Source organism: Bos javanicus, chromosome 12 (assembly GCF_032452875.1).
Source record: "Bos javanicus breed banteng chromosome 12, ARS-OSU_banteng_1.0, whole genome shotgun sequence".
NCBI classification, from domain to species: domain Eukaryota; kingdom Metazoa; phylum Chordata; class Mammalia; order Artiodactyla; family Bovidae; genus Bos; species Bos javanicus.
Window position 1 is genome coordinate 16461144 of NC_083879.1, and position 15825 is coordinate 16476968.

Genomic DNA, 15825 nt, shown 5'->3' on the forward strand with positions numbered 1-15825 from the left:
CATTTTGTTTTGTTTTGTTTATTTAGGTAGCATTAAATCTAAAAAAATAGAACCCACCGTGGCACCTGTCATACAAGGTGAAGGTTTCAAGACTGTTGTGGCAACACGCTATGAAACAATAGTAGCCATGACCAACCTGGCCATAATAAACTGTCAAATCCATGGAAGAAATGCACTTAATCTTAAGGTATGCTGGATACTTTTAATGGCAATTTCCTGTTGTATTGTCAGGTATTTTTTCTTTAGGTTTCCTAACTTAGGTTACTCTCCATGGTATTGAAGGAATAACATGAAGTGGTTGGGGCAACGGAGTTGTATAGTAAGAACAGTTTTGTGTTCTCTGGAAGTTAACTTGGTATCAATCCAAACTAGATGATTTAAACTTAGGATGCCAATTTAATTTTTATGGTAACCATTCCTAAAAAGCTGTCTATAAAATATACACAAAAGAGCATGAGAAAGGAATCAACATGACAGATTACAAAAAATTAATTGAATGCCAAGGAGGTAGTAATGGAGTGAACGAGGAATAGCAACAACAGCAAAATTCTAGAAAGGCAAAACCATGTGACAGTAACGCAGTCAGTGCTTGTAATGGTTTTGGGGGGAGGGAGGGAAGCATGAACAGCAGGAGCAAAGGGGTTTTTTAGGGAAGTGAAATTATCCTGTATGATTTAATATTATCATAATGGACACATTTCATTATACACCTGTCAAGACCCATAGAATCTATGACACAAAGTTTGGACTCTGACATAAATTTTGGATTTAGGTTGATAATGATGTGCTAATGTTAGTAATGTTCAAAATTCTTCAAGCTAGGCTTCAACAGTACGTAAACCGAGAACTTCCAGATAAACAAGCTGGATTTAGAAAAAGTTGAGGAACCAGAGATCAAACTGTTGGATCATAGAAAAAGCAAGAGAATTCCAATAAAAAACTTCTGCTTCATTGACTACGCTAAAGCCTTTGACCATGTGGATCACAACAAACTGGAAAATTCTTCAAGAGATGGGAATACCAGACCACCTAACCTGCCTCCTGAGAAACCTGTATGCAGCACAAGAAGCAATGGTTAGTTAGAACCAGGAACTAGTTCAAAATTGGGAAAGGAGTACATCAAGGCTCCTTGTATATTGTCACCTTGCTTATTTAACTTCTATGCAGAGTACACCATGCACATTGCTGGACTGGATGAATCACAAGCTGGAATCAAGATTGCCAAGAGAAATATCAACAATCTGCAAATGATACCACCCTAATAGCAGAGGGTGAAGAGGAAATAAACAGTCTCTTGATGAGGGTGAAAAAGGAGAGTGAAAAAACTGGCTTGAAACTTAACATTCAAAAAACAAAGACCATGGCATCTGGTCCCATCACTTCGTGGCAAATAGAAGGGGAAGAAGTGGAAACAGTGACAGATTTCATTTTCTTGATTTCTCCAAAATCACTGTAGACTGTGACTGCAGCCACAAAATTAAAAGACACTTGCCCTTGAAAAATAAGCTGTGACTAGCCCATATAGTGTATTAAAAGAAGAGACATCACTTTACTGCCAAAGATTTGTATAGTCAAACCTATGATTTTTCCAGTAGTCATATATGGATTTGAAAGGTGGACCATAAAGAAAGCTGAGAGCTGAAGAATGGATGCTTTCAAACTGTGATGCTGGAGAAGACTCTTGAAAGTCCCTTGGACTGCAAAGAGATCAAACCAGTCAGCCCTAAAAGAAATCAACCCTGAATATTCACTAGGACTGATGCTGAAGCTCTCATACTTTGGCTACCTGACGCAAAGAGCTGATTCATTGGAAAAGACCCTGATGCTGGGAAAGATTGAGGGCAGGAGGAGAAGGGGACGACAGAGGATGAGATGGTTGGATGGCATCACCGACTCAATGGACATGAGTTTGAGCAAAATTCCGGAGATAGTGAAGGAAAGGAAAGCCTGACATGCCGAAGTCCATAGGGTTACAAAGAGTTGGACATGACTTAGCTACTGAGCAATAGCATCATTAGTCCATTGATTATAACAAAACATACTGGTATGTGAGATATTAATGTTGGGAGATACACTGGTATGTGTGGGGAATAGATATGTGGAAAAGAAAGATCTCAAATCAATAACCTAACTTTGTACTTTAAGGAACTTGAATAAAAGAGCAAACTAAACCCAAAATTAGCAGAAGGGAATAACAAAGATTAGAATGGAGATAAATGAAATAGGAAAGGAAAGCAAGAGAATCAAAGAAACCAAAAGTTAGTTCTTTGAAAAGATCAACAAAGTTGACCTTTAGCTAGACTTAAAAAGAAAGGCAGAAGGGACAAATAAATAAAATCAGGAATGCAAATGGAAAAGTTACTACTGGCTTCAGTAAATGGGATTATAAGTAAACACAGAAGTAAATGGGATTATAAGAGAACAGTAGGAACAGTTATATGCCTGCAAATTAAATATCCTGGATGAAATGAAACATTTTCTAGAAAATCACAAATTAACAAAACTGACTCAACAACAACTAGAAATCTGAGCAGACCCCTAAACAGTAAATAGATTTAATAAATAATCAAAACTACCAAACAAAGAAGAATGCAGGACTGAATGGCTTCATGGGTGGATTTTGCTAATTGTTTAAAGGAAAATGAACATCTATACTTCCCTAAAACTTCCAGAAAATAAAAGAGATAGGGACACAATCCAATTCCACTGCTGAATAGGGGAATTCCATGCCACAAAACAATTCTTGAACACCAGCTGGGTGTTCTACGATTCAACTCAATTCTGACAGTGTCTGTCCAGAGATAACATTGGGTTCCACAGGGAAAGTGCTCAGTCCCACAAGACCGCCCTCCACTTCGGACATCAATCACAAGCCCAGGATGTTGACCTGCGATTCTGACCAACCATCTACAGATTGGAGGTTCCAAGGACCCCCTCCAACTCAGGATGCCAATCATAAGGTGTTACCTATACTTCTGACCATGTCCATGCTAAGTCGCTTCAGTCATGTTGGACTTTATGCAACCCCATGAACTGTAGCCTACCAGACTCCCCTGTCCATGGGATTTTCCAGGCAATAATACCGGAGTGATTTGCCATTTCCTCCTCAAGGGGATCTTCCCAACCCAGGGACTGAACCCTCGGCTCTTACGTCTCCTGACCGGCAGGCAGATTCTTTACCACTAGTGCCACTGGGAAGCCCCATACTTGTGACTGACAGGCCGTAAATCAGGAATTCTCACAACCCGCTTCTTGGCTTCCATTAATTTCCTAGAGTGGCTCACAGAACTCAGAAAAGCGATTTACTTACTTGATTACTGGTTTATTACAAAAGATATTAAAGGATATGAATCAACAGCCAGATGAAGAGATACATTGGGGAAGATATGAAGAAAGGGTTCAGAGGTTCCACACTCTCTTCAGGTGCTGCTCTTCCCAGATCTCCATGTGTTCACCAGCCTGGAATGTTCCACACCCTGTTCTTCTGGTTTTACGGAGGCTTCATTTATGGGTATAATTGATTAAATTTTTGACCATTGGTGATTGAGCTTAGTCTTTAATCATCCCCCTCTTCAGAGGTGAGGGGATTGAAAGTTCTAACCTTCTAATCACATGGTGGGTTCCTCTGATAACCAGTCTCCATTCTTAGGAGCTTTTCAAAATTTACTGCATTTACATAAGGACAGTTGTGCTATAAAGGGGTTTGTTATGAATAACAAGACACCCATTTTGCTTTTATGGCTCTGAAGCAACTTCAGGAACTGAAGATAAGGAAATAACTATTATGGCAAAAAATGTTCACATTGCTCTTATTGTCTAGGAAATTCCAAGGGTTCCGGGAGCTGGTAGCCAGGAACCATGGACGAAGTCGAACTATATATAAGAAATATATTTTGGTCTTTCAGATGACCAAATGTATTTTTTACTAAGTAAAAATATCACAATCCAGAACACATTTTATGCTATCAGTATAACCCAGATATCATAGGAAGATGAAGACACCACAAGAAAACTATGGATCAATACACTTTGTTAATTAATTAATAAAATTGCTAAATCCATGATATGATTAAGAAAAAAAGAAACTCTGAACACCAAATTCAAAACTTAAGGAGAAATCACATTTTCTCAGACATTAAAATAGAAAATAATGAAATAATAAGAACAGTATTTTCCCAATAAATACAACTGTGATAAAATGGAAAAATTTTAGTCCAAATTAAGGGATACATCTTCCTAAGTCAGAAACTAGCATATTTAGGCAGTTAAAAATCTTAGCTAGATGTTAGATTAATAAAAAGATAACAGAGAAATAGAAGTAGAGACATGAAAAATAGAGGGTAAAGAGAATTAAATAACTCCCTGGCAATGGGCAAAGAGGCACCTGGTTGGTTGCTCTTATATCAGTCAGGGGCAAAGCAGATGTCTAGTCCTTTGTTCATCCTAGCTTGATGCCTGGATTGGTGGCCAGAGCTATTTCATGCCTGGGGCACATAAAAAAAAAAAAAAAGAGAATTAAATATAAAATGTATGTATTTATTTCAGCATGTAGTGGACAGTCAATAAGAGTTTGCTTGTTATCAGTTGAAATAATGCCTGTCACACATATGACACTGTATTTATTACATGCATAAATACTTGGTAGTTTTTCTATTTTGTTTATTTACATATTTAAGAAATTATTATCATGAAAGGCTAAAGTAAATGAATGGAAGATTATTCTAGGCTTGCTATTATATCAAACATTGTCATTTAGATTATGTGCTCATCTTTTTAAACTCTTGTATAAAATATTTTGTGCATGGTAAATAACTTTTTCTCTTGTCACTTTCTTCTAGGGCTTTTTTCTCCTAAATTGTCCAGATCTAACACCTTTGGCTTTCCAGTTGATATATCTTAATTTATCATATAATAACATCTGTTACTTCCCCACAGAAGTAAGTCCATTTTATTATTGTATAGATTGTCATAATTTCTTACTATTTATAATAATTATTAGTTTAAAATAGACAATTATGGTACCCTGGAGTTACTGTAGAGTAAATGTATTTTGGATTGCATCCCAAAAGACTTACTTTCAAAAATACCAAACGTATAGTACATTTTTCTTAGGCTGTCCAAATGACACAATCCTCAAAAGATTGTATTACAGTCTGGTTCTCAAATATGTTCTCATAATTAAACAATGCATGTAAAATTATTTTTTTCCTGATTCTGAATAAAATCTAAGATATACCTTATCTATGTTAATTGGAAGTTTTAAAGACAATCTTTAGTGACCAGGTAATATGATGTTGTAACAAGTATTAATTATCGTAGGCTGAAATAGGATATTCTGCTCAGTAAAACATATCAAGGATAATCAGATATGGGAAGAGGTAATTCAGTGTCATTTTATATAAATAAGTCATTATGACTAATGAGGACAATTATAACCATTCCTTTCTCCAGGGGGTCTTCCCGATCCAGGGATCAAATTCAGGTCTCCTGCATTGCTGGCAGATTCTTCACCATCTGAGACACCAGGGAAGCTCAGGACAGATTATGTTTTCTGTGTCTTTAGTCATTGTTTAATTGGTCATGGGGTGTTTTGTTGTTTTGTGAATTGATTTCCAGAATATTGACTTTTAAAGCGAATTGATTTCCAGCAAACTGACTTGCTTTCTGTTTCAAATATGCAGTATTGAAAACACACATTTTCATAATTTCTCTATAATATTGTGTTTTGCCTTTTCATCCTGTTCATGGGGTTCTCATGGCAAGAATACTGGAGTGGTCTGCCATTCCCTCCTCCAGGAGACCACATTTTGTCAGAACTCTTCACTGTGTCCCATGGATGAGATGGTTAGGCAGCATCACCGACTCAATGGACATGAGTGTGAGCAAACTCCGGGAGGCCGTGAAGGACAGGGAGACCTGGCTTGCTGCAGTCCATGGAGTCGCAGAGTTGGCCAGGACTTAGCGACTCAACAACAACTGTGTTTTTATTTTTGCTAGAAGAGTTATTTTTTCTTTTTGAGTATGTCACACTAGTTTGCTTAATTTGACTAAGACAAATTGACAAGAATTCCTGAGGAGTGTAGGGATCTTAGTTCTTCATGTTAATTTTAACCTTTCTTCTAAACAGTTATATGTGAGACATATGGATCTGTCAAAGACTACTTTAACCACTAAAACATATAACTGTATGGGAGATTTTCTGTTGTAAAATATAAAGTGCTCATTTTTAAAGTGATAGAAATAAGTAGAACTTGCCATTAAAAGGCAAATCCGTGCTGTATAGCTATAGATAAAATATTCCATTGAAAATGGCAATATCCAGACTTGGAAGTGCTTTACTAGGGGCAGGCAAATGATGCCAAGTTCTTATCTTAGTGTAAAAGAAATGAATAGAAGACCAGAGGCTGGCATAAACGTGGTAACTGGATTTATTACAAGTTTCATGGAAAATTCAAGGTGGTAGATGCTGGCAGAGGACAGAGCCTACTGCAATAGTTTAGGATAGAAAAAAGTAAAAGCAAAAATGGTAAATGTAACAAACCGTATAAATATTTACTTGGTCTCCTTTCTTCTCTTAGCCACAAAATCACATACAGTGGTAATTAAATAATGCAGGTCTGTAACATATACGAATGTAGTATGTATAACAATTATAGTACAAAAAAGGAAGAGGGAATAGAGCTATTTAGTAACATTTCCATATCTCACTGGAATTAAGTTAGTGTAAATCTGAAGTAGATTCTGATAAGTCAAGGTGGATATTACAAGCCTTAGAGCAATCACTAGTAACGGGGGAGAATATAGTGGGAAAAAAATCATTAAAGTAATTAAAATGCTGTACTATAAAATATTCAGTTGATGCAGACAAAGACAGCAGAGGAGGAGCAAAAATGACAAGACATATAGAACACTGTGAGTTAAACTGTGATGTAAACCCAACCATGTCAATAGTAACATTAAATGTGAGTACATTCAAACACCCCAGTCAAAAACTACAGTGTGTCAGACTGGATTTAAAAAAACAAGCCCCAGTGATATTCTGTCTAAAGGAGATAGAGTGAAAGAAACAAAGAGGTTAAAAATAAAAGTATAGGAGAAGATATATCACACAGGTATCTCTTACATTCCTCATTCTTTGCATAGTTGCTTCTTACAAAACCACGAGATTGATTAAACAGGATGATTTCCCCATTTAGAAAAGGAACATCCTTAAGTCAAGGATATATAAGTATAGTAGCTACACTATCTTACCAGATCATAGATATGAATGAGGGTTAGTTATTTTGAAGACTTAGCAAAGGTACCTATTGAGATATGTGATATATTGAGAAAAATGAGTGTAAGCTACTGATTTTTCTGCTTTAGTTCAAAGGGTTTATTGTCCTACTCATGTTTATTTCTCTTTTCTATTCCTTAGATATATTGTCTCAAACATTTACAAATACTGAATCTGAGAAATAATCCTATCAAAGAAATCCCATCTACAATTCAACAACTTAAGCTCCTTAAATCTTTGAATGTTGCCTTTAATTTGATTACCACTCTTCCACCCGGGTAAGGTTGATAGTCTGAGATTATAAACAGAGAAAATAAAGAATTTATAATTTAGAAAAGGATCAATCTCCCTTTTGAAAGCAGCTAGCTACTTTTGAGCCATTTGATAATTCTTCTTCTGCTCCCATTAGCTGACTTGATTCTTTTTATCTTGTTAAAAAAAAAACCCTATAAGCTACATTGATGGCAATTAATGTGGGGGTGGTAAATGCACATCTAGACATGCGTTGTCTGAGTATGGATGAAGTCATCTAAAGAAGCTCAGGTGAGAACTTTATACCTATCCCTGGGGAGCCTCTTTGGATATGGAAAGAACTCTGAACTTGGAATTAAGAATTAGCCTTATAATTGAGAATTTTTTATTTGATCTGGAGAAAATCACTTAACCATTCTAGACCTCAATTTCCTAATCTATAAACTAAGAATCTACCTGTATGATATCTCAGATCCTTTAAACTCCAATAAGAATGTTGACATATGGATATAAAAGAGATGGATTTTTTTTTTTCCACATATGGACTGGTAACTGTTTAACTCCTAACGAAAGTTTTGAACCAAAACCCTAACCAAATGCCAAAACAAGGTATTTCTTCTAGTTAGATTTTAACAAACTGAATGTAAGTTAAGGGCAACAAGTTAAGAGCACAGGGACTCCTAAAGAGTTGAATAATGTTTTGCAAAAGAGGGTTCTTATAGTAATTAAGAATGTACATCAAAATTTGTTTATAAAATTGTTCATCTGGCATTGTTTGCAATTAACAATCCAACAAGATCTATATTCATACATTGTAAAACTATTCGGTCATTTAAAAAATTAAAAAGTATGTAAAAATTATATCATTACTGTGTAAAAATACTTGTATACATATAAAATGTATTAAACACACATAAAATATATTAAAAAAGAAAGAATCAATTCTAAGGGAGTAAAGATATTGCATTATGGGTTTTATTTTTGTTTAACTCCTCTATATCTCCACAGTAACATAAATTGTAGTGCCTTGCCCTGCCTTGATATGAGAATCAGCCATTTCTCTTAGGAAATCCTATTTCCTTTTTAATTGGAGGATGGTATTTAAAAAGCAAGAGTTGGGTGCTGGATAGTCCAGTTGCTACTGGAATGATATTGCTTGTAGATACTCTCAGTGGACAGAGATAAGTAACTGAAGTATATTAATCTGTGTGTACACACATGTCTATAATTGTTTCTGTGTGTACATATACACGTATGTACACACAACTCACCCTCTGAAGTTATGCAGGCGTGACTGTAACAAAGGTTAAAAAAAAAATCTTAATTTTTTTCTCAGTGAATAACAGGAGAAAAATGACATAGAAAATTACCACTTTTAACTGACAGACTGAAATTTTTGCCTTGCTTTTCTGATACAGTTTGATTTGATTAGCCAGCATGTTCTTTGGGAGAGAGAAGCTGTTTGAAATAAAGAACCTAAGAACATGCTTGTGAACATACTTACTTCATACCTGAAGTAAGAGCTGATTCTGAAAATGAACAAATTTATTTTCCCATATTGCCATTGATTAAAGATAGGGATTGAATTACTTTATGCCCATATATCTGAAGAACTGAGTGGTATGTTTGATTTCATACTAACTTGGATAAACTATTAATATTCTTATAGCTTCCATTTTTAAAAATCTGTAAATAATATTAATAGTAATGCAGTGGTCCAGTGAGCACTAATATCATCCTAAATTGCCATGAACATATGATAGGCTCTCAATAAATAAGTTGTATTTCCATGGTAGTGTGATGTTATTACATGCAATTATTAATGCTGGCACGATCTTCAGAGCCATCACCAGGGGTCTGGTTTAAATAGCTCATTGCTCAATGATGTGCTGATAAATAAAACAATGAAATAAATGTAAAACATTCTATACATCCTAAAAATTGTGATAGATTTTTTACTAGTAGGGTATAGATTGTCAGACCAAACTGAGGATTTTTAAACAGATTGCTCTCTAAAACAGATCGCTCTCTAAAACAGATTGCTCTCTAAAATCCTATATAAATGAGATAAATTTCATCTCTAGAGCCTATAAAGTTTCTTAGCTTTCTCAGTGCTGCCTACAAGCCCAATTAAACATCACAATCAACAAGAATATATCATCAAAGATGAAAGCCTGGAATCAGACTAGTTTGCCTGTACTAAAGAAATAAAGGAAGACAAAATGATTCTAGAAACTTCCTGAGGTAAAAAAGTGAAATAACATAATTTTAAATAAATAAAAAATTGGAACAGACAGTGTTAATATTTTCTTTCCAGAGGTGAAAAAGTCTAAGATGAACATTAAACTGAAAAGGTTTGTTTATCCTTTTTTTTTTTTTTTGCTTTTCTATTTGATCTCATTCATTTCTCAGAGCAAATGATTTAAAATTAACCAGGATCACCACACCTTTCGAACTATGATGCTGGAGAAGACTCTTGAGAGTCCCTTGGACTGCAAGGAGATCCAACCAGTCAATCCTAAAGGAAGTCAATCCAGAATATTCATTGAATGGACTGATGCGGAAGCTCTGATACATTGGCCACCTGATGTGAAGAGTCGACTCATTGGAAAAGACCCTGATGCTGTGAAAGATTGACGGCAGGAGGAGAAGGAGGTGACAGAGGATGAGACGGTTGGATGGCATCACTGACTCAATGGACATGAGCTTGAGCAAACTCTGGGAGACAGTGATTGGTGTCTGCAGTCTGTGGGGTCACAACTGAACAATAACCACCATGCCTTTCGTTCAGTTGTGATTTCCTAAATACTTTTGATGTGCTTGGCAGCATGCAAAGCGTTAGATACATTGAAATGTAAAATTGAATCCTTGGCCTCCAGAATGTCACTGTTTAGGAGACAGACATTTGTCATATAGCGTGACAAATTCTCTGATAGAGGTAAACAGAGAAGCACAGAAGAGGCTGCTCACCTATTCTGAAAAATTCAGGAAGAGTTCCTTGGAAGAGTTGACTTCCAAGTCAAGACTTAAAAAAAGGAAGCTATTTATCAAAGGGTCAAATTTTGGGGAACTGGAGATATGTGAGAACTGGGCTAATTCAGGGAATTTTAGCAAACAAATCCTGGCCTATATGTGAATATAGGGTGAACTGGACGAGTAGCCTGGGGACAGATCATGAGGACCATTACAATCCACACAAAAATAGTAGGAAGTTATGAAATATTCTGTTCATGGTGCTTTAGTTAATAATCATGCAAGTAACTTTTCATCTTTATGGAAAACAGGAAGGTATTTGATAAGAGCATTCACAAAGAGGGGATAATTACTAGGGATTTTGGTGAATGTCATACTCAGCCTTTCCATTCCAGTCTTCAAGAAGCAACTCCCACTTCCCTCCTCCAGACAGGGCTCTCTGCCTTAGTCTTCGTATTCTTTGGTTCTTACTTTTAAGTACTTCACTTAATTGGAGAAGAAAATGGCAACCCACTCCCATATTCTTGCCTGGGAAATCCCACAGACAGAGGAGCCTGGTGGGTTACAGTCTGTGGGGTTTCAAGAGTCGAAAACGATTGAAGCAACTGAGCACCATACTTCGCTTAATGGAAGGAAAAATCAAGGATATTTCCCTAGGAAAGTCTTAATGAGACTGCACTGGGTTGGAAGGTGTCCCTCAAAAGTTCATCTCCGTGCAGAACCTTAGAATGAGACCTTATATGGAAATAGGATCTTTGCAGATGGAACTGGTTAACAAGAAGTCATACTTGATTAGGGTGGGATTTGAGGGGGCTCTAAATCCAATAAATGGTGTCCTCATAAGAAGGCCACATGAAGACAGAGATGGAGACTGGAGTTATGCCTCACAAACCAAGGAACACCAAGGACTGCTGGCAGCCCCCAGAAGCTAGGAGAGGGGCAAGGGACAGCTTCTTCCTCAGAGCCTCCAGAGGAACCCACTCTGCTGATACCGTGATTTCGGACTTCCGGCCTCCTGTACTGTGAGAGAATAAATTTCTGTTGTTTTAAGCCCACCCAGACTGTGAGAATTTGTTCCGTCAGTCCTAGAAACTAATACAGCAACCAATAAAATATATATTTTAAAATATTGTTAAGAATTTCTCAGCATATTCTCAGGTGGCGCGGTGGTAAAGAATCTGCTTGCCAATGCAGGAGATGCTGGGGACAGGACATCTGATCCCTGGTCAGGAAGATCCCTTGGAAATGGCAACCCACTCCAGTATTCTTGCCTGAAGAACCCTATGGACAGAGGAGCCCGGCGGGCTACAGTCCATGGGGTCTCAGAGAGTCAGACACCACTGAGCACAAGGAATTTCTCAGGTGGTTTTTTTCCTAGGTGGGGCTTTATCCACTCCAAACATTTCTAATCAGTCTTAAGGGATAGATGAATTATTTTAGGAAAATTATTGTAATTATACCATCTATAATGCAAACAAAAGCCTATTTGTATAAGTTTCAAGATCTTAAAAATATATGATTTATCTCTGTACTTCCACCTACTGAGGAATGAAATGATTTATATCCAGTAATGATAAGCATATAAACATTTTTACAATTCATTTTCTCTTTCTATTAAAGGCTATTTTGCTTGCGTTATCTTGAGGAACTTGATATTTCCTACAATAGTATTGTTTTTATTCCAAATGATATCCAGAAACTCAGGTACTTTGCAAGTAGTAAGTACCCACAAGACATATGCCCCTTAAGGATAGAGCAAAATACAGTTATTTACTTCTTTACATTCATTTAAAATCAAACTATGTAAATATTATCTTATCTCTAAATGCCTTTTACTAGATTTTAGTTGGTTTCTAAGGAGCATTATTATCTTTAGTAAAATTTGATCATTTTATTTCTGCTTTTCTAATATTTTGACCAATTATTTAATTTCCTATGTAACAATTTTCATATTTTCATAGAAGAATTCAGCCTGTTCATATTTGTTATGGCTTATATATTTAATTTTTTGCCTTCTGTTTAACATTGTATTTACTGTCTCTTCACTTTCTCCTTTTCATATCTCTTTCTTTTTTTTTGGAGATTTTTTTTTTCAAGATGCTATTTGTTCTCTCTTTTTTTTTTCTCCCTTGTTAATTTTGGAACTCCACTGAATTTTCCAAGTCTATTACTGGCTATCTTTCCTTCCCTAAAATTCATAAACACATTTTTTCCTTAATATCTTATAAAAAGCTTCACCTAACACAATGGTCTGTCTCCCGCCCCATTGCTGCCTCAACTAATAGTTGAGACTTCTCCCCTGAATGAAACAAAATGCATGTGTTGATGTTTAATTTGTCTATGAAAATAAATTTTCTTTGTATCCCTATTATATTATACGTTATGTAGTATAACATTCACTCTGCTATGTTTGTGATTCTTTCTTTTTCCACAGTGATGACTTGTTGCACAAAACATGTGCTTTAACGCTACCCTTTACACAAATGCACTAATTTGCGTAATATATCGGTTGGTTGCTTTTTAAGTTAAATCTCTGGATTTTAAGGAAATACTTGACACTCATATTTTATTACTACTAAGTTTTATACCAATTTTGGGGCGCACAGGGACAGATGTCCACTTTTTCCTTTTAAAATATGGTTTCCTTTGTTTGCAGATCACTTGAAAAATTGATGGTTGATGGAAACGAACTGACTAGCTTTCCACATGGAATTTTAAAGCTTAACCTGAAAAAAATCCTATTTGAGAATAATTTCACTAATCCTATTTTTTGGAAAGAGAACTCTATGAATGATCCACAACATCTTACTCAAATTGCAGCTTTGTTCTTTCTAAAGAATAATCTATATAAATATTATAATGTGATCCCAGAGGAAATCCAGAAGTTACTAAAATGGTGAGCAAATTCTGAAGTCCTTTTTACAAGACACACTTTTAAGCTTTTAAAATACAGTTTATTATAGGGCCAGATGATAGTTTTATAGTTACAACACACACACCTCACACCACACCACACCACACATGCAATTCTTTAGATTGTTCCTCTGGCTTTTCTGGCATAATAATATATTCAGCCGATCTTCTAATACTCTCAAGCTATTACTTAAATCTAAGGTGAAGGACGGATTGCGGAGATGGAGCTGGCAACTTCTATACAGTTTTAGTTAAGTCTTTTCTGTGAACCACGAGGCTTTCCTGGTGACTCAATAGTAAAGAATCCACCTGCCAATGCAGGAGACTTGGGTTCAAATCCCTGGGTTGGGAAGATCCCCTGGAGGAGGAAATGGCAACCTGCTCCATATCCTTGTCTGGAAAATTCCATGGACAGAGGAGCCTGGTGGGCTACAGTCCGTGGGGTCACAAGACTCAGACACGACTGAACACATTCCTTTGTTATTTTGTTTTGTATTCCCCAATTACTAATGAAATTTTATTTTTTTGGAGGTTCTTGGACATTCAAATTTCTACTTCTGTGAATAGTCCGTTCATGTGCTACTGTTAAAAGTACTAATGAGCCGGTGTCTTTTTTTAACTGACCTATCAGGAAAAGGTCAGTTTTCATTCCAATCCCAAAGAAAGGCAATGCCAAAGAATGCTTAAACTACCGCACAATTGCACTCATCTCATACGCTAGTAAAGTAATGCTCAAAATTCTCCAAGCCAGGCTTCAGCAATACGCGAACTGTGAACTTCCTGATGTTCAAGCTTGTTTTAGAAAAGGCAGAGGAACCAGAGATCAAATTGCCAACATCTGCTGGATCATGGAAAAAGCAAGAGAGTTCCAGAAAAACATCTATTTCTGCTTCATTGACTATGTCAAAGCCTTTGACTGTGTGGATCACAATAAACTGTGGAAAATTCTGAAAGAGATGGGAATCCCAGACCACCTGACCTGCCTCTTGAGAAATCTGTATGCAGGTCAGGAAGCAATAGTTAGAACTGGACATGGAACAACAAACTGGTTCCAAATAGGAAAAGGAGTACATCAAGGCTGTATATTGTCACCCTGCTTATTTAACTTATATGCAGAGTACATCATGAGAAACGCTGGGCTGGAAGAAGCACAAGCTGGAATCAAGATTGACGGGAGAAATATCAATAACCTCAGATATGCAGAAGAAACCACCCTTATGGCAGAAAGTGAAGAGGAACTCAAAAGCCTCTTGATGAAAGTCAAAGTGGAGAGTGAAAAAGTTGGCTTAAAGCTCAACATTCAGAAAACGAAGATCATGGCATCTGGTCCCATCACTTCATGGGAAATAGATGGGGAAACAGTGTCAGACTTTATTTTTGGGGGCTCCAAAATCACTGCAGATGGTGACTGCAGCCATGAAATTAAAAGACGCTTACTCCTTGGAAGGAAAGTTATGACCAACCTGGACAGCATATTCAAAAGCAGAGACATTACTTTGCTAACAAAGGTCCATCTAGTCAAGACTGTGGTTTTTCCTGTGGTCATGTATGGATATGAGAGTTGGACTGTGAAGAAGGCTGAGCGCCGAAGAATTGATGGTTTTGAACTGTGGTGTTGGAGAAGACTCTTGGGAGTCCCTTGGACTGCAGGGAGATCCAACCAGTCCATTCTGAAGGAGATCAGCCCTGGGATTTCTTTGGAAGGAATGATGCTAAAGCTGTAACTCCAGTACTTTGGCCACCTCATGCGAAGAGTTGACTCCTTGGAAAAGACTCTGATGCTGGGAGGGATTGGGGGCAGGAGGAGAAGGGGATGACAGAGGATGAGATGGCTGGATGGCATCACTGACTCGATGGATATGAGTCTGAGTGAACTCCAGGAGTTTGTGATGGACAGGGAGGCCTGGTGTGCTGCAATTCATGGGGTCGCAAAGAGTTGGACACGACTGAGCAACTGAACTGAACTGTGAGCCTTTAGAAATATGCCTGCGTGCGTGTGTGCTCAGTCATGTCTGACTCTGTGACTCCATGGACTGTGGAATATATATGCACCTCACAGACACGGAATATATACGTGTGGCTACTAATCCTACACTAGGTTATAATAGTCCCTTTGTCTTTAAAACAACATATATATTTATTTTGAGTGATAAATAAGATATGTATGTATTATAAAAAATTTGGAAAATACAGAAAAATTCCCTGTGGTCACATACAGGAGCAGCTATACTTTCCTGTTTTAGAAAATTAGGATTATTTTATACACATTTTGTGGGAATTGTCCTCAGGGTGTTTTCTTACTCTAAAGGTATACTTTCCTATTCTAGAAAATTAGGATTATTTTGTACAGATTTTTTTTAGCATTTAATTTTTCACTTGTGTATGTCAAATCCTCAGAGAGAGGGTAAGAT

General features: G+C 36.7%; 1 protein-coding gene and 1 non-coding gene across 5 annotated transcripts in view; both read left to right on the forward strand.

Moving 5' to 3' along the window:
- LRRC63 (leucine rich repeat containing 63) overlaps positions 1-15825 on the forward strand; it is a 34459-nt gene that overhangs the window by 17877 nt on the left and 757 nt on the right. For 2 of the 4 annotated variants that reach the window (XM_061434569.1, XM_061434573.1), the window contains 5 exons: positions 27-187; positions 4839-4937; positions 7418-7554; positions 12122-12205; positions 13158-13397. In XM_061434569.1, coding sequence (XP_061290553.1) covers positions 27-187; positions 4839-4937; positions 7418-7554; positions 12122-12205; positions 13158-13397 — 721 coding nt within the window. Of the gene's footprint in view, positions 1-26; positions 188-4838; positions 4938-7417; positions 7555-12121; positions 12206-13157; positions 13398-13945; positions 14295-15825 lie in introns of those variants that run through there. The other 2 variants (XM_061434572.1, XM_061434570.1) reach the window with 2 other exon arrangements.
- Positions 4358-4497, forward strand: LOC133258706 (small nucleolar RNA SNORA48). Its single transcript, XR_009740157.1, has one exon. It is a non-coding gene; the product is annotated as a small nucleolar RNA SNORA48 (small nucleolar RNA).